The sequence below is a fragment of the Mixophyes fleayi genome, chromosome 11 (genome assembly GCF_038048845.1).
Source record: "Mixophyes fleayi isolate aMixFle1 chromosome 11, aMixFle1.hap1, whole genome shotgun sequence".
Classification (NCBI taxonomy): Eukaryota; Metazoa; Chordata; class Amphibia; order Anura; family Limnodynastidae; genus Mixophyes; species Mixophyes fleayi.
In genome coordinates, this window is record NC_134412.1 from 23,861,872 (window position 1) to 23,885,227 (window position 23,356).

Consider the following 23,356-nt stretch of genomic DNA (forward strand, 5'->3'; position numbering starts at 1 on the left):
ATCCAGGTATTTTTTTCTGTTGGAACATCCTACTAACAAACATAAGTAAACATCACTGGGTTTGACAGGTGGGGAACTACTTAAGCTGGGTACACACTACAGAAATTTCAACCAACTTTTTATGCCGAGTGATTTTCCATGCGATCGATGGTCCGATCGCTCGGTCCATGGACTGCATACACACTAGCCTTGTTTAGGACGATAAAGGGAAGAGCGGACGTCCCTTTAGCGACTTTTTACAGCCATGTTGTCCTGAGCAATGACTGTAATTTCGTACTCACTGTTGTGGATCGGTCGGAAGTTTATACACACTACACAGCGGAAACGAGATTGGAACGAAAATATTAAACGGTACGACCAACCAAATGAGGTGATAATCATCCATTTGGGCAGACTTTCGACCATTGTGTCACTGCACACACTGACCCGACTTTTGAATGAGCGGTCGTATGTTGGCTGATTGAGCCGATTATTGGACGAAAATCATGTAGTGTGTACCTAGCTTTACTTTTTGAAGATCTGGGAGTGGTAATATTTCATAATCTTCTTCCACTGAAAAGTTTGAGTTTCTTTTACAGTAAAGTGTCATTCTTTACAAGTGTTAACAGGAATAACACAGCAATAAAACTACCAAGGGCCCGAGTCATTAAGGAGAGCAAAGTAAAAAAAAAATTGAGTAAATTTGCTCCTGGACAAACCACATTACAATGCAAAGGGTGCAAATTAGTTTAATATTTTGCACGAAAGGAAAGCACTGGCTGCTTTTTGGTGTGGCACACAAAAACTTGATAGCTTTATTTTTATGCTGAAATTTAATGTTGATCTAGGACATGCCTTACCCAAACTATAAATTTGTTCCTACATGTCATATTTACGTCCCCCTCCAAAGCAGCATGGTTTTGCCCAGGTGCAAATGTACTTCTTTTGTCTACTTTGCTCTCCTTAATGACTCAGACCCTTGACGTGCATGTTGCTTCTTTATCAACAGTTCAGTGGAAAAGAGAGTGGCCTTGCCCTACAGCATCAACTGTATTTTGTTGCAACTTAGCTGACAGAGATTGATGATTCTGTGCAGTAAAAGTTAACCTGGTTACACTCTACAGGATTTCCACCCAATTATCAGACCAATCACATGATAAACAATCATTAGGTCCAATATTGCATTATCGTGTACGCTCCCACGATCTGTGTTTATCGTACCAAAGCAAATTGTATCGTTTGATTTGATTTTATAAATGGACTAAAAATCATTATGAAAGATGAAACGATGTCGGGCCCATGCGTGGCCCACCTGCTATCTCTTAAAGACACAACTCACAGCCTATTGTTCCTGCTCACTCCTCCCCAGCATCTCAGGCTGTATAAATTAGATATAGTATCCCTCATGGTTGCCAGATCTTGTGTCAGTTTAGCTGTACACTATCTTGGCTTCTCTGGCTCCCGTCCCATTAATTTCCTACCTTCTGGTGTATTCAATTGATTTCTACTTGTGACTTCGGCTGGCATCTCTGACCATTCTCTTTGGATTCTCCTTGCGTTTCATATAGTTTCTGGCAGTTTCAATGCATTTAATATGATTCCCGGCGTTTACCCTCTTCCCTATTTTAGCTACATAGGTATTCAGGATGATAAGATATATCGTACAAAGTGTGTAAAGCCCCATCGACAGGGAAAATGGGTGTTTTTGCAGGTGACAGGGCTTTATTTTTGCTTCACCCAATATATTAGAGAGGGACACTCCAAAGCTGCCCCTAAGGGTGGGATTGCTCTGAAACAACTGTGCATAAGACCATCTTGGGATGCAAAATCTTGTAACAGGCAAAATCTGGAGAAGGTGTGGACAGACGACCATGTAGCGGCCCGGTACAACCGTTTGGCACCCAGAGGTGCCTCCCAGGAAGCACCAACTGAGAATTCAATCCATTTGCACAGGTCTAGTCCCTCAATGGAAGTCAAACGAATAGTGAATGTTTTCCAACAAACAATAGAGTGCTTATATGACGACCAGAATGAAAAGGTCATTTGGTCTGACAAACAAAAGCCATATAGTCAACTTAGCATCTGAGAGCCTGGACCACATCCAGAAGGTTCAAAGAACATCAGAACTCAGAGACAAAATGTCGGAACAACAATATACAGGGTCAAGGGAAACCGAGACACCCCCTTCAGCACACAAGAGAATCTTGTGAGAAGCACCGCTCTGCTAGAAAGAAAAAACAAAAGGTAAACAAGCCACGAAGTGTGAAAGCTTTGACCTTCAGGCTACGAAATATAAACATTCCACACACTGTAGTAATTATGAAAACAATTTTCTCCCTCACCGTAATCACTGTCTGCACAACCTTAAGGGAAGGACCCAAAGAATCACTGTTTTCAGAAGCCACACTGCCAAAGCAGACAACAAAAAGATTGGTACCAAAGAGGACCCTGGACCAGAAGAATTGGACAAGAATGTAACTGCAAGGCAGAACTTTGGTCATTCTTAGGATGTCAGAGTACAATATCCATGGCCAATCTGGAGCCACCAGAATGGCGGCCACCTGTACTCATTGTGGCTTTTTTTTAACAAGGGTGGAAGCATGGGAAGAGGAGGGAACAAGTAATCCCGGCAAAATGGTTCACCATGGTATCCTTGTATATCTCCCTGGGTCTGTGGACTTTGCACAACATTGAGGAACCAAGAAGTGCAGACACAAAACCAAGCGATATATTTCAGGAAGACCCCAGCACTGAACCAGCCAAGCCACCACCTCTATGTGAAGGGACCAATCTGAGTAACCGCAGCCATTGGGCTGAGATCAAGGAAGACTTTGGAAGATTGAGAAATCAACAATGACTCTCCAGAATCTGAATAGTCAGCCAAATTTGCGGTCGCAAGGCAGTTTTTGCCGGCGTTTTAGAATATGTGTCATCCAAAATAGTAAGATGGTTTCGCTCTGAGACTTGCCATGATGGCCATAATTCTGGCTAAGACCCACTGTGCACTGCAAATAGAAGTAGATACTGAAGCCCCTCCACTAAGAGAAAGTGGAGGTAGACATTGTTTCTGTCCAGGTCATTGAGCACTGATCATAACAACTCCATCTTGTGGAAGCTGCATTCGTCCTTCACAAGGAATGAAAGGACCAAAACCTAGCCTGTGTCGATGTGTATTGCTAATGGGCAGAAAAGAACAGTTGCTTCCTAGAGCTACAGTAAAGATATGCTCCAGTTCTGAACCAAGAAGCGGGATCCCGGAAACGGTAAGAATTTCAGAGATCGGTTGGATTCTACATCCGCCGTCCAGACACGTAACCCCAAGAAATGCCTGGCCACTATTATGAGCAAAAAACCTGGGGGTGACAGAAAGTGCATCACAAAATGCTTGAGCTTTAGCGTCCTAAAAGTGTACAGCCAATAGCAACAATCAGCTCTAGGTCTAATCTCGTGAAGACCCCTATTTAAAGATCCATGTGTACAAAGTCCATTGACCTGAACGGTCTAAACAAAATTCCTGCTGATGCAAGTGCAGATCTAAGGAGAAAATTGCACTTCGTACACTTACTGTCATGGAGTGAGGCTGCTTCATGGTACAGTAGTGGTTCTAGAAAGGCAGGCGATGGGAGGATCTACACTGGGAGAAGTCCGCCATTAATAGACCCTTCCGGTGGTAAGGGGGAAAAGTTAAAATAAAGTTTACTGGCAATTGGAACCCTGTGTCAGGTTCAGGATATGGTATAAAACAGTACATCTGCTTTTTCTGTCTTGTAAAATGAGGAAGGTCAGAAGAATCTGTAACCTCAGGTGCCAACATGCCGAATCCCAGGACTAAGCCATGCACACTGTCTATACTGGAGACATCCAAAACACTATAAGTGTCCTTCCCTTCATACTCGTGGACTAACACCCCGTCCTCCTCGGAAGAGAGATCAGAGTTAGAAATAATAACTGTCTTGTTTTCTGGAATATGGCGCTTGCCTGTTTTCCTCTGGGGGAAGCTAAGAAGATGTACTAATGAGGAAGCAGCCTTAGCCAGATCCTTAGTGGACTCAGATAAAGTTTACACCAGCTCCGCCTTTGCCTGGGACGCCCACTAGTGGCCAGCACTAGCTGTGAAGGTATGTGTGTTGAATCTTGAGAAGAAAAAGGTTCCACTACCTCTCTGCACTGAGATATTACGCAAGTGAGTTCAGCTATGGATGTCGCCAACAACTTAGCCCAAGCCGTTTCCTCCATGGCCACATATGCAGTCACAGAAAAGCGTTGATCACAGCACTCCATCTCACAACCTGCACAAAGGGCATCCAGGTCAGATGGCCCAAAAGATAAGTGAGAATTACATATGTATAGTGTTGCACAGACTTTCCAGTGCACCTTATAGTCTTGGAAGTGCCTTTCTCAGCCATAGTGGTGAAATGCACCCAAACACAGCAAAGAAATAGCAACGTAAGTAAACCAATGAAATAAGGTCTATAGTTCAGTTAACGCTACTCCTGTATGGTATATACAGACAATCCGTTCACCACAGTTACAGAGACACCCATACTACTTGTCAGACGCCGTCCCCGCTGATTCCCCGTCAGACGGGGAACGGACGTCTGACTCCTCTGTCGGCTGCCGCAGACTTCCGGGTATCGGGCGCATGCATCCTGGTCTCAGTCCCGTTGCTAGGCAACGGGATGCCGCTTCACTATCTACTGCCGCCTCCCGCTCTCGGCCAATCACCACAGTCTGGATCCTATTTAAACCTGCCTCTGGCGCCATTAGGGTGCCAGAGTAACAGGTTCACCACCAGTGTTCCTGGCTTCCTTTGTATCCATACTTCTGAGTATCCTGCTTACTGTCTTCCTGTTGTGACCCGGCTTGGCGACCATCCTACTCTTCTGTGTGACCCCTACGGTACTGTGACTTCGGCTTGGCGACTACTCTACTGGATTACCCTTCTGTACCTGATATTCCTGATTGCTGTGACCCGGAACTATCTGACCTCTCTACACTACACTGGTGACTGGCTAATAGAACCGTGACCTGTGTGCCCTGTGCAGCGAAGTCCAAACCTCCTTGCGGGGGTCCCTGGTGAACACCAGGGGTACGTTAGACTCCGCGCCTGTTAGACCAGTTGTGCTAATACCGGTTAGTGTTTACTCCTCTCCAGTGCCCCTAGGCCTACGGCCTGACACTACTGAAGCTATGCAAGGTAGGAGAGTGTGAAGCAGCCAAGTATAGCATTACAGCTTATCCTGTGAGCATACGTTACCAGATGGGTGCCCAGCAGGAGGACGTCAATCTGATAGAAGAGATCGAGATTAGTAAAACGGGTATCCGAAAAGGAAGTTAGGAAAGTTGATCATTACTCTGTCTGTCACAGGTGCAGGCGTCTCCAGCTTTAAATATATTAGAGGTAGATTGCACCCTTGGTTGCAGTGAAGGGAATATGCTGGTTGCTGGTGACAAGTGGAGAAGGGATCAGATGAAAATCTGTGGGTCACAGCAGGTTAACAGAACAGACACTTTAGAAAATACTTTATTGTCATTACTTAAACAGCACGGGGTAGTGATTGACCACAACACAAAGACAAGTATAAGCGGAGTGGTAGTTGATGCGAAACAAGCTAGTTCTGCAGACGGTGTAAGTATTCAGGGGGAGACAAGGGATGCAGTCTTGTCAACACATATGTTGACTTTGGCCGCAGTGTTTTTCCAGGGTCCTCTTGATTGCATGGCATGGAATACTATCAGGAGAAGATGTTTCCCTATTTAAGTACATTCACACCATTTCAGAGGCATGCAGAGATTATGGGGGGGGGGACTAGCATGGTGATATTACGACGGGACATTTAGGCAAAGGAAGGCGGTGCACCCGGCCATGTCATGGAGGTTCAAAGACATGGATTTGTGGTTATCTTTGATGACAAGAAAGCGTTCATACCCGGTTCCAAGTCTTCAAATGCACAAGGTTAGCAGCCAAGGGAAAGGGTGTCTGCTGGGCATTCAATGAGGAGCAATGTAAAAGGAGCAGAATGCCGACACATGCACCAATGAAACAAATGCCTACGGTGGGCAACACACAACTTTTAGGCGTTTATTTAAAAAAAAAAAAAAAAAACAACAGAACACCAATAGGTAGAGGGCAAATGGAAAAGATGAGTCTTTGGCAAAGACAATATTTTAACAGGGAGGCCACACAGTTAATTATGGAAAGGTTTCAGTTTGGGTTTAAGATTCCAGTTGGGGATTTTGGGCAGTACTGGGAGCGAAAGGAATTTGCACTCAGCTGTGGAACATGAGAAGGTAGAGCATGAAAAATTAGTAAAGGAGTAAGCAATGGGAGGAATGGCGGGCCTGTTTGACAACCTTACTCTCCGGGACCTGAGAGTATCACCACTTGATATGGTGCCCAAAAAAGAGCCAGGGGCATTCAGGATGACTCCCCACATTTCGTGCCATGAAGGGAGGTCAGTTAATGGTGCAATTGATCCTGTTTTGTGCAAGGTAGCTTATACCTCTTTTGATAAAGCTTTGATAAGGGTCAGGAGATGTGGTAAGGGTGTCCTAATGGCTGAAGCGGACACGGAGGCAACATTCAGGTTACCACTTATACACCACTCATGCTCCTATTTACTGGGTTGTAAATTTAAAAGAAATATTTTGTAAACAGATATCTTCCCAGGGGCTGTGCTATTTCTTGCAAATTATTTGAGGTATTTAGTTATTTCTTAGCATGGGTAACCAAGCAGGTAACAAGAACGTGTAACATTGTTTTGATAATTTCTTATTTACAGGCTCTGCGGGATTATTCATTTGTGTTGACACGGTGGCAATTTTTCAACATATGGTTATGAAGTTTGGTGTGTCTTAAGTGTCAGATATGCTGGTACACCACAGACTTTCCAGGTCACGGAAATTGGTACTGAGTATCAGAAAGTGTGCTTGCCAGATCAGAAATGACATAATCTCCGAGGGTTCATGGTTGTTTTTGTTAATAGTTAAAAAAAAAGCTACTCCTAGACAAATGTAGTAACTGTTAGGTCATTTTGCTTTTGCAGGTAGGAAAAAAAAAAAAAAAAAAGTTTGGTTCTATTTCTTAGAGGAATATAATGGTTATTCGATGTGGAGAGAACAGATTTGATTCTTGGAGCAGTTTATTAATGCAGCAGGGAGTGTGGGGTTTCGAGACTATATTGGAAATGGGGTAGCCACTAGAGTGGGTTACAGCTGGTCTAATGGGCAATGCAGCACCATTAAAGTTCTTTTCAGGCCCTGGTAGCAGTAGGATTATGGGGTGCAGAGTAGCAGAATGTCAGGGTTCCCAGTATGCAAACCATGGAGAGTTGCTAAAAATGAAAACAGAGTTCTTTATTTAAAGCAAGAATCACACAGGTAAATGACTTGATGCATGCAATGGTAAATTCAGATAGCACAAGTTCATAAGCACTACAGGTAACAGATGCAGAGCTCAATTAATGAGACCCAGAATCCTCTCTCCTCCTCTTCTTCTCTTCACTTTTACGAGTCTCTTTGGGAACAGAGGGTTGGCTCAAACTGAATAGAACAGAGAGGTAACTCCAAGGTTGAAATACTTGGAGATATAGAAGATGGCACAGATGAACCATAGGTTGGGTCAGTAACTGATGGGGAAAATCTTTAATTACGGTGTCAGAAAAAAACAAGTAGATTTAAAAGAATGGGGTCCCTGATCTTAATAAAAGAATTTGCTTATTCCAGAGCTTTCCCAGTAAAGTTTAACTACTTGAAAAATACTTGATTTCGTTGGGTATTGAAAAAGTCTGTTGCAGACGGAAAATAGGATAAACAAAGGCATAAAATTGTGCCATGTCCCCATCAAAAGTAGATGGTTGGAATTCCGGAAAAGGAAGCAAATCAACGGGCTTAGCAGCCTTTGAACAATAGGGTGGTAGGTCCCTTGGAAGGAGAGTTGGATTTGGTAATCTTTGGACCCACACTGGAAGAAGAGGCGACAGATCAAACAGGTGTCTTGGAAATAATAGAAGTTATTATCTGAACCAGTTAGAACATAGTCCCTGATTAGGAGGACAGGAGAGGAATCTATCACGGAGATTACATTACAGAAGTCTTTGGCTAGAACATTGCAGAAGACCCCGACTGGGACAGCAGGGTGGGAGTTTGCAGGCAGCTTGGACATCAAGCACAAAGGCAGGAGTCCCAGACAGCTCCGAAATAGGACCCAAATAGTACCCAAATGATTGAGCTTGGATGGAGCAGATAGCTCTGAGTCAAACTGAGCATGTATCCTGGGGGGCTCACGCTGAAGACTTGTCTCTGGGGGCTCGGACCGAGCACTTGTCTCTGGAGGCCCGGACCGAGCACTTGTCTCTGGAGGCCCGGACCGAGCACTTGTCTCTGGAGGCCCGGACCGAGCACTTGTCTCAGAGAGCTTGGGCTGAGCTCATAAGGCAGAAGGCCCAGGCTGGGCACACAACTTGAAAGGCCCGGACTGGACAGCACTGTGAGACATCTATGACAGCAGTAATATGAGGCATCTCTGACTGAGAAGCACTACGAGGCATCTCTGATTGGACAGCACTATGAGGCATCTCTGGCTGGGCGGACATCTCTGAGACCTCAAGCGAAGAGGAGAAGACTGAATCCACAGAGCAGGAAGTACCCACTGGACCTTTGACAGAGGAGGCCGTGACTTGGACCCCTGGCATGGCGGCTGATACTTGTGGAGAACCAGACTGAGCAGATGAATCTGGCAGCACTGGAGGCTGGGCAGTTGACTCTGGAAGTTGGGCAGTCTGTGGCCCTGGAACTTTATAGTCTGATTTAGTAACAGGTATGACTGGACCAGAGGAAACAGATGGAATTCTTGTTGGCCGAACTTGAAGAGGCAGAACTCTCTCTGGAGTAGGCTGAAGGGGCAGTGCCCTCCCTGGAGCTGACTGAAGAGTAGCTGTCTTTGAAGTGGGTTTAATAAACAATCCCAGGTTAACTTTATTTTCAGAGTCCAGCGAACCGCTGGGGTAACCTGAATGAGAATTAGGTCTACGCAGTAGGCACTGCACTAGGAAGTTCTCGGTCAGAGGGGAATGTGGATGGCTTACAGGTCTGGAGGCCTCAATGGTAGAGGCCATATCATATGCAAGCCACTGAGAGTTCTTTAATTAAAGCAAGAATCACACAGGTAAATAACTTGATGCAGGCAATGGTTAATAGCACACATCCATAGGCTTTACAGGTAACAGATGCGTTAATAGCACACATCCATAGGCTTTACAGGTAACAGATGCAGAGTTCACTGAAATGGATAATAGAATGGCAGCCGATATTGGCAGTAGTAGTTGCAATAATAGGAAACAGATACTGCACTGAATAAGCAGTAGGTACTGAGAGTTGCACAAGTAGCAGTTATAGCAGACACTGAATATAGGAAAATCCTCTGAAGCACAGTCTATAAGGATTACATATGTGTCTGGAGCAGAAGCTGGATGCTGGAATATCCTCAGGAGATAGCAGGAACTGAATACTGCACCTGTAGCAGCTATAGCAAATGCTGGATAATACACAAAAGATAGCAGGTGACTCTACAGAAGGAGTACACATGAGGATGGTCAGCAAGCCAGGTTTAGAAACAGGAAGATTCATAGTACAAACGAGCAAGCAGAATCAAAATCAACAAAGCCGAAGTCAGGGCCACAGAAAAGGTACAAAACGATAAACCAAACAGGAGTCAGATATGAGATCAGTCAGTTGCATATCACAGGAGTACAGAAAGTGAGACTAAGCACAGCAAACAATTGATGAACTGGCGCCAGTCTGCTGGAAAAGTCAAACTATAAAAGCTAGGCACAAGTGTTCAGGATCCAAGACAAATTATGAGATTTTAACCAGGCTTTGCAGTCAGGATCTGATACAGACAAAGCAGCATCCAAAGAGTAGAAGATGTACTGCAGACAGATGCAGATCGTGACACTGAATAAGCTTATAGAACAGGATAGAAGAAATCTTCACCTATAGCAGATGCTTTTCCCGTAGAGCTGGTAATGCTCACAGGTACTCAGATGCGCCCAGGTCTTACACACAGCGTAGTACAAGCTTATGATTATACCGCAGCACGGGGTAGAGGAAGATGGTAGGCAAAGCGTGGTCAGAGGCAGGCCGGGGTCTAGGGTCGGAGGCTAGAAGCGAGGTTAGGTACAGGCAAGTGGTCGGGGCTGACAGCATACAAAGGGAGTTCAGGTAACCAAGCAGAGGTCAGTGCAATAAGCACGTCATTAAAGTCCAAGAAACAGGCAGAGGGTCATACACGGAGAATCAATCTAGAGTTAGCAAGGTAACAGGAGCTGGGGCAGGCAAACAGGCAGAACCTGAACCCTATAACCGGCAGGAGCACTAAACCCTCCCTGCCCTATATCCACAGACTGACCAATGGAAGCAGGGGAGTCCAGGAGATAATAATCAGCCGCAGAGGCTGTTTAATTAATTCTGATTTCTTGCGCACACGCCCAGCTGCGCCTAATGCCGGGACGCGGCATTTAGACAAATCAGTGTCTGAACTGTTGCCTTAGCAACGGCCAGGGCAAAAACAGAAAGTAACGTCCCGGTTGTCATGAAGACAAAGTGAGTCGCGGCAGCTTGAGGCACCCCCGTGGCTCGTAGCAATACTTAGATCAGTTAATAGTGCGGTCATGGAGGTGTTGAATATTCATTTACCACCTCCAGTTACTTGGTGTGGGCTTTGATGTTGAGATGTTTAACATAAAACATTTTGATGAGAGCTAGAAACATAGCAGATGCGTTGTCTAGATTTAATATTACAAAATTTCCCATCTTGGCTCCGCAGAGGTGAGCCCTTACATATGCCCCACCCACATTTTGTAGTTGGTGATCACAGCAGTGTTGAGCTGATACAAGCTTCTATTCACCCCTTATCGCAAGCACTGAGACACATGGGTGGTTTTTACACAGGCTGTGAAGATACCGGGTTTTCTGGCCCAATGCTACCCACTTCACGCTGACTGGCCATCCACGGGTGCCTTCCTATGCCAGGGTACCTTCTAAGATTTGTATAGTCACTCAGGCAAATGCAGTTAGAAAAGTACAACAGTGTATTTGTTGTCATACAAACAACACTAGAATATTATGTACACACAGTAAATAAATGCCATGCAGGTTTACCACATCATCTGTCCCTTTCCCCACTAGCTTAAGAAGTTATAGTCACCTGGCTGGCCAGACTTGACAACCCATGGATCTCTCTCCTCTGCATATGTAAACTCTAGTAGAGAACGACAACTCAAAACCAGATCTTGCACCTTGCTGGAATGAAATCCTAGAATGAACACCCCCTCCCCCCTGGAGTGTCTCCTTATATCTAGGTTCTAATTTCCACAGTCTTTTCCCCTCCCTGGGCAAACCCCTGGGTCTATTCTTCTTAACCATTGGTCAGTGCTAGACTAGGGGGATTTAAAGAGGGGAGTGAAGAGCTGTCCTTCCACAGAACCTCCCCTGCTAGATGGTCTGTCTGGACTAGTCTGGTGAGAACAATGGACACTAATTAGTTTTCCCACTACAGCATCTTGCAACCTGATCCCTACCCATAACCCCCCTGGCTTCACTTTAAAGACAATGAATAACAACCTCACTGCCATGTCATCAATATACAATACACAATATACATATTTACACTGAGCTACAATGTCCCCTTAGCCACATGAAATTAGACAATGCACTTGTAGTCTGGTGAGCTGGGGAACAAAAGCAAGGGCTATAAAAAGTACTTACTATAATCCACGTTATGTCGGAAACGAGAAACAGAATGGTTAGTGTTATCACACTTGTTTCGTCACACAGGCGATCGGGATATGGTCCCCAGGAGAACCTCAAGTTAAGGCTAAGGAAGGAATCTTGTTGTAGTTGAGAAACAGTGGGTATGCAACCAGCTCAGAAGAGTGCTGGCAGGTATTTAATTTTGTTTACAACCCTTAGGATAGCCAGATGTTACAAAACAATTTAATGTGAAGAGGAAGCTAGGAGGCTAGAAGTGGCTCAATATGGAACCAGAACTTGGACGGCTTATTACACCAAAGTTGCTAGAATAAATTGTGGACAGCTTCCAAAGGATGTGATGCTCTAAGTTTTGAAGCTACGCTATTCCGAGTTGCTTTTGTTTTGGATTTACATGCGAGTAAGGGAGTTAATCAGACCTGAGGCTGGTGGACTGGATGTGAATGATCTTTGCCATCGGGAGATCTAAGACAGATCAGTTAGGTAGAGTAACATGGGTAAAGTTGGGTAATCTTCATGAGTCGGCCATTTGCCTGGTTAAAAGATTAAGGGATTTCTTGCAATTACGCCCATAGGTAGCGGGTCCTTTATTTAATCACAATTTAACAAATGTTCCGAGATATCAAATTGCTAATGATATGAGGCCTAGCATGGAAGCTGCAGGGATTGAGACCGCACATTTGAGTACTCAATCATTCCATATAGGACTGGCTACTGAGGCAGTGCGAGCAGGCATGAATGGAGCAACCATTAAAGGCATAGGCAGATGGAGATCCAACATTCCAATATTTATGGCTATATAGTGGTGGAGGGCCATGTGTGGGTGACATATATATATATATATTGCATTAAAATTACATTAAAATGACTAATACATGATGCAATGGAAATAAAGAGAACCAAAGGTTAATGTTTTCAATTAAAAGTTTGATATGAATTTAGATATATGTATTAGGATGCCGAACTGACAAAGCAAAGTTCTTAAGTGCTACAGAGTATGCTGGTGGTATATATATAAATGTTAATAATAATAATAATAATAATAAAAACAATCTTATAATCATTGTTATAATGCCAGGACGTACAGGTAGAAGTCTTAGATAGGGGACTGGGCAGGATTGAAGCTATGGCTGTATTACGCTATGTGAGCGTTTACTTATGAAAGTTGAATAACATTGTCCTCTTTTATAGGTGCCTGCCCTATCAAGAGGGGGTTATGCGTTGACCCCTACATCCATTGGGCTATAATGAAAGCGGCAAAGAAGTCGCTTAGGCAAGAACTGGGACTCGACTTTCACCAAGCAGAGCTAATGTGGTTTTGGAGAAAAGGAATGTAGTGGGCCCAGGTGATTTCTGTATTGACAAAATGGATGCAATTAGCATGCACACAGGTGATAGTGAAATGTGTGATGTAAAGTCTTTAAAGCTGGAGGATGCCATGCGCTGTGAGCTAGACCAGATTACAAAATGGTCCGGTGGCTGCATGGTGGTGTGATCTCAGATGGTAAAATGAGAGGCAGGCCAATAATATCAAGGCGGTCAACCAGAACCTAAGGAAAGTGAATAAGAAAGAATCCGATTTTTCTGGGCATGATGAGTTCCTTTCATCAGACACTAGGAGTTGGAAGATGACAGATTGGTATAGTCAATTTAAACGTTCTGAAAACAGTGGAGAAGGCTATCGAGTGGCTTGGGAACAGAGGACAATTGTAGATTACAATTGCCCTCTTGTGGCAGCTAAGTGGAGGGGGCTTATGTAGTTTTCCCAGTTGAGATTGAGCTGGACAATGAGAGATGAGGATACATATTGTGTGAGTTTGGGGTGAAACCCAGGATTGATTTTGGTGACAGTCTTGAGGGAGTTTGTGGGACATGGTTTTTGGGGCTATTATACATGAATTTGATTTGTCACTCGGATGGATAGCGTCAGGTGGTCAGTTGGATAAGCACGGCATCAAAGAGGCCTCCATTAGCAGGACACGTCTCCCAACTGTCCTGGAATTGGGTCAAAAGCCTTGATCTGCTAGACAGAAGAACAGTCCCCTTAAATTGGCACTGTCCAGCTTAAAACAGGACAGTTGGCCATTATGCATAGGTGGAACCAGGGCAGGATTAACCATAGGGCTAACTGGGCTACAGCCCAGGGGCCTATGGCATCCAGGGGGCCCTTGAAAGTGCTCAGCAGCAGTATTGATCGGTCGGGGGCGGGGGCGCCCCCGGCGCGATCAGTGCTGCTGAGCACTTTCACTGCGGTCCTTCTCCGGCGCGCTGTAGTCTCCTTACTGAGGAGATCTTGTGAGTCTCACTCTCACGAGATCTCCTCAGTAAAGAGCATACAGCGCGCCGGAGAAGGAGGTAAGTGCGGGGGCGCGGGCAGCTCGGATCATGGGGGGGCGCTGGCAGCTCGGATCATGGGGGGAGGCCCTCACGGGGGAATGGAGGCCCCCTTAGCCCAGGGGCCTCCATTCCTTTAATCCGGCCCCGGGTGGAACAGGTCAAAATGATAGAGCGTTGTCCAAAATTGAACAACCCCTTCAATTTACTTTTACTTTTCGATGAGCAGAAACTTTGGACAGCAAGTCCACAGGTGCAAATTTTCTTTTTAACTAGACATGAATCATTTTATGTTAGAAAAAAAACATATATTTGCCAAGTTAAGGACTCCTTAGAGAGGTCTTTAGTATAAATAGTTAAACATTGATATCCTCCCTTCTCTCCAGTCATAGAAATGCAACCAGAGGTTAATGGCCAACTCTTATCTGATATTAGTAATAGCAATTGAAGCTGTAATTGTGTCAGTCCCATTTCTCTTAACTGTCATGTCAAGCGATAATGCCCTGAAAGTGCAGTGTTGTTTATTTTCTCCCTACCTTTGTAGACAGGCTTTTTAATCATTAGATAAACTATTGTTAAGCAACTTGAACGTGTATCAATGTTACAATAAATCCTAGGGCGGGTGAGGTTGGAGATATGAGCCCGTCCTACTATTTTTGACCCCGGGTAGATGCCACATATGCTCTATTAATATCCGCCACTAGTATTGTGACTGGGGCAAGGCTGAGAACACATATGCTGCCGGTGAAACGCGCACAATTTTATGGCGAAATGAGGCGATTATTTTGTGGCTTTCAAAATGTGGTTCATCTTTAATTTTTAAGCATAATTTTACTCTAATTTTGCACTACACCACCTTTATGGAATACCCCAAATAAGTGTTGCCTTTCTAATACTCTATAAAGGTATCATTATCTAAGGACCTGCTTAGAAAACACCTAGAAGCCCCACAGGAAAGAGCTGAATTTTACTCCCCCCCCCCCCTCCTTCCTAAGATTTTATTTTTTCGTGTTTGCAGCAGATTTGTTTCTGCATGTTTAGGTGCAAGGAATAAAGTAAGAATGACCTTGAGAGTCACTGCTCCCTGATTGCCAGTATAAGAACAAAAAATATACATAATACATTTATCAGACTTGCAACATTTGATAAAGGTTTAGTCAAACTGTTGAGTCATCTACAAAGCAGAGAAGCAAGGAAAACAATATAGAAGTAATTGAGGCAAAATAAAACTTACCCATACAAAATATACATACAAAACAGCAGTAGGGGACTTGAAATCCACTCTCTTACCTGACTCATAATATCGTGCTTAGATATCCAATCACTAGCAATGGCGTTGTGCATCCAACAACTGTTATTGCCTGTCTGGATTAGCTCACACGGTCTAAAGATCAAAACCACTGACTGGTTAAATCACATGTATATGGGGGGTGATCTGGTGCAGTCCTCCCATTCAGACGCTTTACATGTGCTTATGGCTCTCCAACGCAGGAATCAGAGTGGAATGTCCTTGGACAAAACATGTATGGAACTTGCCACTGTTAGTCAACATGCAATGCGTCATGTTTGCAAGGCATGTAGCATCATGTCAGACAATAAACTCAACTGTAGGGTAATTAGTGACATTTGGATCAAGTTACTTCAGCAAGCAGGTGAACTGAAGTTACATTCTCCAGGTTATAGATATGTCATGATATTTGTAACATATTCTGTAAAATATATCCCTATATTTGGAGATTATCCAAATCCAAATCCAAAAACATACTGGTAGGTTAATTGGCTGCTATCAAAATTGCCCTTAGTCTCTGTGTGTGTGTGTGTGATAGGGAATTTAGACTGTAAGCTCCAATGGAGCAGGGACTGATGTGAATGAGTTCTCTGTACAGCGCTGCGAAATCAGTGGCGCTATATAAATAAATGGTGATGATGATGATTAGTGATGTCACTTGTCATTGTGAAAGTGCACCGAGTTGGAATGTATGTCTGCCTGTGAAGGTAAACATTCTTGCATATGAGATTCTCCTCATACCAGCAAATTGTTTTCATTCAAATTAAAAGTTGTGTATTATAAGTAGAGATGGTCACTGACCCCCGTGTTTTGGTTTTGGATTCGGTTTTGGATCTGGATTACCGTCGTGTTTTGGTTTTGGTTTTGCAAAACCGCCATTGCGTGTTTTGGTTTTGGTTTTGGTTTTGTTTGGTTTTGTTTTGCTATTTTTTTGGAAAATCCATGTTTTTGGGCCTAAATTAACCCAATTTAGTGCTCCAACTGTTTTAGAGACAAGTAATCTAATTGTTGAGGTAATAAATCATCCAAAAAAACAGTTTAATTCTTCGTTGGTAGGCCTTCATTTATTCTACACACAAAACAGATTGTCTTCCTCTCCATCTATGCATATTGGCAATGCAGCCATGGTCTTTGGATGTATATTACACCCTACACTTATAGTTAAATATGTAAAGAAATGGAAAAAGACAGTTTGCTTTCTGTCTCTATAGGCCCCCCTCCACTTTTTTAAAAAAACTAAAAATTCAGCCATTATAGACTGTACAATATTAATTGACATGGAAAAAGACAGTTTGGTTTCTGTCTCTCTAGGCCCCCCTCCACTTGTATAAAATACCAAAAAATCCAGCCGTTATAGACTGTACAATATTAATTGACATGGAGAAAGCCAGTTTGGTTTCTGTCTCTCTAGGCCCCCCTCCACTTGTATAAAATACTAATAAATTCAGCCGTTATATACTGTACAATATAAATTGAAATGGACAAAGGCAGTTTGGTATCTGTCTGCATCAGATCCTCTCTCCACTAGGAGTAAAATAGAAAACTATTCAGCCGTTATATAATCTAGAATATAAATAGAAATTGAGAAAGGCAATTTGGTATCTGTCTGCATCATAATCATCAACATCATCATTAGCGCCCTCGTCGCCTACACAAATCTCCCCCTCATCCTCTTCTAATTCCAAAGTGGCATCCTCAATTTGTGTATCACCGGCTACACTCGGGCTATTAAGGCACACATCAGCAGAATGCTCACTATTAGACATCCCACTGTTGGATGGACTCTCCACAGGGATTGTTGTCATTTGTGAATCAGAGCAAATATTCTCTTGTAATGCTTCACTGTTATCTTGCAGCTCGGCTTTGACGCGTAACAGTAGTTGTGCACCAATTGTAGGCTGGGTAACTTTTTGGGATCTGCCACTAATAGCCAAAGGTGAAGGCCTCATTCTCTCTTTGCCACTGTAGAATGGCATGCTTGCAATTTTTTTTTTATCGTCACTTAACTTTTGCTCAGTTACACTTCTTTTTCGCTTCAATACAGTAAAATTTTTTTGGGTTTTTGTTTTTTGCACTAATTTGGAAACACTCTGTTGTTTGACATCACCTTGGCCAGATGACGTACTGGGAACACTAACATCAGGACTGGTGACAGAACCTGGTTGCTCATTCAGATCATATGTGGACTGCTTTGAATCCATTCTGAGCGCAAACCACTGGGGAGTGCTAAAAATTATTTGGTAGATACTGCTGACAGATATGACTTTTGACAGCCAGAAATATTTATGCACAATTATGGGGGACACCCCAAAAGCGCTGGGGGGTGCCAAATATGAAGAAAAAATAATAAACCTCTATCCTCCTCTCTGCACTAGCGATTTTGGTTAGAGCAATTGCAAGAACAATATTGTATTCTCTGTCCCTGCTCTAATTAGCCTATGACTACACCCTGCTCTCTCCCTCTGTCAAATGGCGATGGATTGCTGTGGAGGCGTGTATTTATAAAGTTGAAGTATCGCGAGAACCGAGCCCCGAGATCCGACGACGTCACAATGACGTTCGGCCTCGATTTGGATTCGGAACGGGCGGGAGAGTACCGAGCTGCTCAGCTCGGTACTCGGATACCCAAAGTTCGGGTGGGTTCGGTTCTCGGAGAACCGGACCCGCCCATCTCTAATTATAAGGAATAATCTACCCCCTACTTTTTACGATTCATCTTTGAGCTTTGTGATATTTATAAAAGGACCAGCCTGTGGCCTTGTGCTTTTATATGGAACTCATGGAGAATTCTACTATCCTTATATTTTAAAGAGGGCACATTATTACCGTTACTGTAGAGGGTCAAATCCTTACCTGGTTTAGCGTTGCAGTAGAGTGTGTTTGGAGCACATACATAAAATTGTTCTTATACAGGGCATGACTATGAGTTAAACCAGCCATGACCTACGGAACTAGACATGACCTACAGATACCGCTATAATAATCCTCCTTCCAGGATGCCATCTTGATAACCTGGAGGGGTTCCGTTGGCAAATACCCCTTATTTTAGGATTATTGCCACAGACAACTTCTGTGGTGTTCCATTTCCTCTTTTCACAAAATATGAGTGTACTTAAGGAATTACATGTCTGTGCTCAAACGTACGTCTGCCGGTGAAATAACTAGATGGGGCAAATAATAACGCTCTGCTAGGTGCGCCAGTTTTTATTTCACTGTGACGAAACGAGTTTGATAACACCTTAACCCCCGTTTCTCACAATATGCGATTATAACATGTACTTTATAAAGCCCTTGCTTTTGTTCCCCAGCTCAACAGAGTACAACTGCAGTGTCTAATTACATGTGGATAAGGGGACATTGTAACTCATTGTAAATATGTATATTATTTATTGTATAATGTTGATATTGCAGTGATGCTGTTATGCATTGTTCTCAAATTGAAGCCAGGTGGTTTATGGGTAAGGATCAGGTGGTGTCCAGGATACAGGTGAGGGGGCTGGAGCTGCATTCATTCTCCCCCCCCCTCCTTTCTCTACAGAAGGCATGGAACAGCTTGGGACCCTGTGACATCACAAAGTAGTGTAAGGGGTCAATTTCATGAGAGGTTAACCGTTATCTGATATTTGGAGGTGGAGAAGGCCAATTAGTACCCATTGTCCTCCACCTGACTCCTCCTGAGACATTCTGTCTGTGAAACCGCTGGGGAGCTTCTGTGGAATAACAGCTCCTCTCCACTCCCCCTCCAACCCCCTGATCCAGCACCCACCAATGTTTAAAGAGGGAGAGAGCCAGGGGTTTGCCTAGGGAGGGGAAAACACTGTGGAAATTTGACCCTAGATATAATGAGCCAGATGGAGCCAGAGGAGATGAAGTTCATTCTGTGATTTGATTCCTGGAAGGTACAAGATCTGGAGTTGAGTTGCCATTCTCTACAAGTGAAATACATCGGCAGAACCATGGGTCGTCAAGTCAGGACAGTTAAGTGACTAACTTCTTATGCTAGTGGTGTAAGGGACAGATAATGTGGTGAACCTGCCTGGAATTTATTTACTGTGTGGATATAATATTCTAGTGATATATTTAATAAATGTATTGTTTTACTTTCTAACTGCGTTTGCCTGAGTGACTATACGAACCTTAGAAGGTACTGGGGTAGATTCCCCTGGCATAGTAAGGCACGCCTGGGTGGCCAGGCAGCGTGAAGTGGGTAGAATTGGGACAGAAAACCTTGTATCTTCATAGTCACTTCATTGACTTGAATACGTATTCAGCAAATTACGTTTTCTTCAGATCCGCTCCTTGTTGCATATGGACATGCATATATCCGATGTACGTGCTTTTAAAAAAAGAGGCACATAACGTTCGTTTTGTGTTCCTTAATGAAAGAGGCCAGCAGTGGTCTCCACCAAGTAAACCTAGAAAAAGAAATACTAAGCCACTTGTCACCAGGGGGCAGTGCATGTAGTGACTTGACGTCCTGCATATGGGTTCCAGCAGTGATGAGGTCTAACACCTGAGGGTCCGTAGCACATCCACATTAAGACCCCATGGGGCCTTAGGCAAAATACTGGCTTGCCCCTCTCCCCCACTCCCTCTCTAATCGTTCCATGCCATGCCCCGCCATCTTTCAAACAGAACACATGATAGTACATGTCACTAACATTATTTCAACTTTTTCCTCTTAGTCTTGAACATTATGACATACAGTATATATATATAATTACAAACATACAGCCCTCAAGACAACTAGCTCTATTCACTCGTGTTCCACCAAAAGAGTGTGAATGTCCCCTTGGTGGCCTGATCTGCGTGCACATGCGGTCCTTTTTGGCCCAGCTACTTGGTTAGTATGGGCAAATGAGACCAGAGGTAGGGCGGGTGTTTAACAAAATTTAGGACATGGATATGGACGCTACTCAGAGCTAGATTAAGGGGGGCACAGAGGGTACAGGAGACACGTACAGGGGGGCCCCCGGCACCTAGTACCATAGTTATTTGCATAATGCATTTTTCAATGTATGAGGTTAGCAAAGCCTCACAGACTCCTCCGATCACTGTCTGAGCATTCCCAGGAGACATCAGGCAGCCCCACAACACAGAGTGCTTAGACGGTATGTATTCACTTACTGTCTGAATAGCACAGGACAAGGAGAGATGCTGCAGAATGGCGATCACAACTAAAGGTAAATAAGGCGGCTGTAAATAGAACTATAGGGAGGGGGCTGCAATGAGAGTTAGAAGACAGCAATGAGAGACATGGAGGGGACTGCAATGCAGAGACACAGAGGGATCAAAGGGAGATACATGGAGTGGGCAAAGGTTGAGACAGTGGTGGCAATGGTAGAGAGTCGGAGGGAGCAGTGGGATGGAGATGGAGGTGGCAATGGGAGGGAGTCAGAGGGAGCAGTGGGATGGAGATAGAGGTGGCAATGGGAGAGAGTTGGAGGGAGCAGTGGGATGGAGATGGAGGTGACAATGGGAGAGAGTTGGAGGGAGCAGTGGGATGGAGATGGAGATGGCAATGGGAGAGAGTAGGAGGGAGCACTTTGATGGAGATGGAGATGGCAATGGGAGAGAGTAGGAGGGAGCAGTGGGATGGAGATAGATGTGACAATGGGAGAGAGTCGGAGGGAGCAGTGGGATGGAGATGGAGTTGGCAATGGGAGAAAGTAGGAGGGAGCAGTGGGATGGAGATGGAGGTGGCAATGGTAGAGAGTCGGAGGGAGCAGTGGGATGGAGATGGAGGTGGCAATGGGAGAGAGTAGGAGGGAGCAGTGGGATGGAGATGGAGTTGGCAATGGGAGAGAGTAGGAGGGAGCAGTGGGATGGAGATGGAGGTGGCAATGAGAGAGAGTAGGAGGGAGCAGTGGGATGAAGATGGAGGTGGCAATGGGAGAGAAACAAAGGGAGCAGTGGGATGGAGATGGCGGTGGCAATGGGAGAGAATCGAAGGGAGCAGTGGGATGGAGATGGAGGTGGCAATTGGAGAGAGTCGGAGGGAGAAGTGGGATGGAGATAGAGGTGGCAATAGGAGATAGTAGTTGGGAGCAGTGGGATGGAGGCCCAGCATGCTCCAGCAATTGTGGAACTACAAACCACTGTATGTCAGGCATGATGGAGCTTGTATTTCCACAGCAACTGAAGGGTAACAAGTTGTATAATACTTGTCTGCTTAATTGGATTACACTGTATTTCTCCCCCATCATGTATTATTAAATATGTTCTACTCATGGGCAACTCTCTCTGTTGTTCCTTTAATTGTGGGGGCTGAGTACAATTACAGACGCTAATGCCCACTCAGTGAGCTCACAGTGAGTAACACAGCCTCAGGCATGTGAGGCTGAGCACCAAGAGACTGTCAGAGGAGCATTTGAGGAGTCCTGATAGGAGAAGATCTGCACATGAAAACAGTGGCAAAGAGACAGTGCATGGTGTATGTGGTAGGCACTGCACTATAAAGTAGAACCACAGAGGGGAGGGAAGCTGTAGATACTCTATTATATCATTACAATACTTTCATCAGCATTTACTTCTGAATCATCTTCCACAACTTTTACGCCTCCTCTTTTCCCAATCCCTACAACTCATTGTACCTCAAAGAAACATTCACTATAACTCATATTTGCCCAGTCTCAAGAAATTTCCTTGAGACTTCCAAATTCCAGGTAGCCTCCCCCGGACTCCTGGGAGAGCAGCCTATTCTGCTGCATCCTGTCTACTTCCTGGTGAAGTGGGCAGGATAGAGGCCTCATGATGCGATTCATGGCATTGGGACGAGTCCAAATGACACGATCCATGACACCCACCCCCCCTCTATAATTGCACTTCAAAACCTCTCCAGGGTCTCTCGAAGGGGAGAAAAAAGAAGTTGTCAAGTATGCAATAACTATATTTTCACTCCACTGTATAGTAAACACTCACTGCTTCATCCTCATCACTTATCTCCATCCATCTACGTTTTACATTCCTGCTCACTCTCACCAGATCAGTTCCCCACCCTATGACAATCAGTGGCCTATTTAATCCCTCCCTGAGAGCAGGATAGTTCCAGATCATTGACTTTGTGTGTGTGCATCCAGCATTGCAACAACATATCTGTGGTCCTATTTCCAGTGCATTGATCTCTGCTCCATATCTCTGGCATTGTTCCTGACTGTGTTATTGCAGCCTGTCCCTGGGCTTCGGAAATTCTGAGTCTGTTGATCTTGGACTATCTGTGAGCGCTCCACCTGGATCTCGTTCCTGTGCTCTTGTTCTGTACAACCGATAGCATATCCAGTGTCTCCTGTCTCTGGGTTGTGTTATTATGGGATCATCTGCTGCTTTGTGTTAAGGAAATCTGGCAGTTCCCTCCTACTTACTTTGTTTGTGTATTCACCAGTAAAGTGTGACTTTTGCACGTTCCTCCTGCCTCCGCCTGAATTACCCGACCATAGGAGTCCATTTATGAAGCAAAAACGATGCAGTGAAAATCAAGAGGATTTTGTACTTTGATTTTTTGCCAAAGAGCATGAGTTTGTGGACCAAGTTGGTGCAAAGTTAAAGGAGACTGCCGGTCGATGGATGGAGTAAAGATATTTCTTTTTAAGTATGGCACAGAGGTGACTTTATTTTATGGTGAATTTATTTTATGGAGCAAGATTATTGAAATGAGATGAAGGGGTGGAGAAGGCTTATATCCATTCATCCTCATCCTTTATTTGCAAGGCGCCAGAAAACTCTGCAGTCAGAATTGCAAATAATACAAATACCACATGAAAACAGAACAAGGACATACAAGGTTGACGAAGGAGCTACAGATTATGAGACAGAGAGAAGAAAGGGACCTGGTCCCAAGAGCTTACAGTCTAGCAAAACTCTGCATCAGCTCAGAGCTGGCAGAGATCAGGTATCGCGCTACACTCTTAATGGGAGTAATTTTGCACCTTCCACTTGCACTTCCACAGAGAAATAGATTTCTAGGAGAACTTTATAAAATATACCTAC

At 44.3% G+C, this 23,356-nt stretch overlaps 1 protein-coding gene across 1 annotated transcript in view; it reads right to left on the minus strand.

Annotated features, from left to right (window-relative positions):
* TRPM4 (transient receptor potential cation channel subfamily M member 4) overlaps positions 1-15,558 on the minus strand; it is a 98,885-nt gene extending 83,327 nt beyond the window's left edge. The window contains exon 1 of the mRNA XM_075190745.1: positions 15,373-15,558. Within this exon, the coding sequence (XP_075046846.1) occupies positions 15,373-15,426 (54 nt within the window). The 5' untranslated portion in view covers positions 15,427-15,558. The remainder of the gene's footprint in view (positions 1-15,372) is intronic.
* Positions 15,559-23,356: the final 7,798 nt, after the last annotated feature.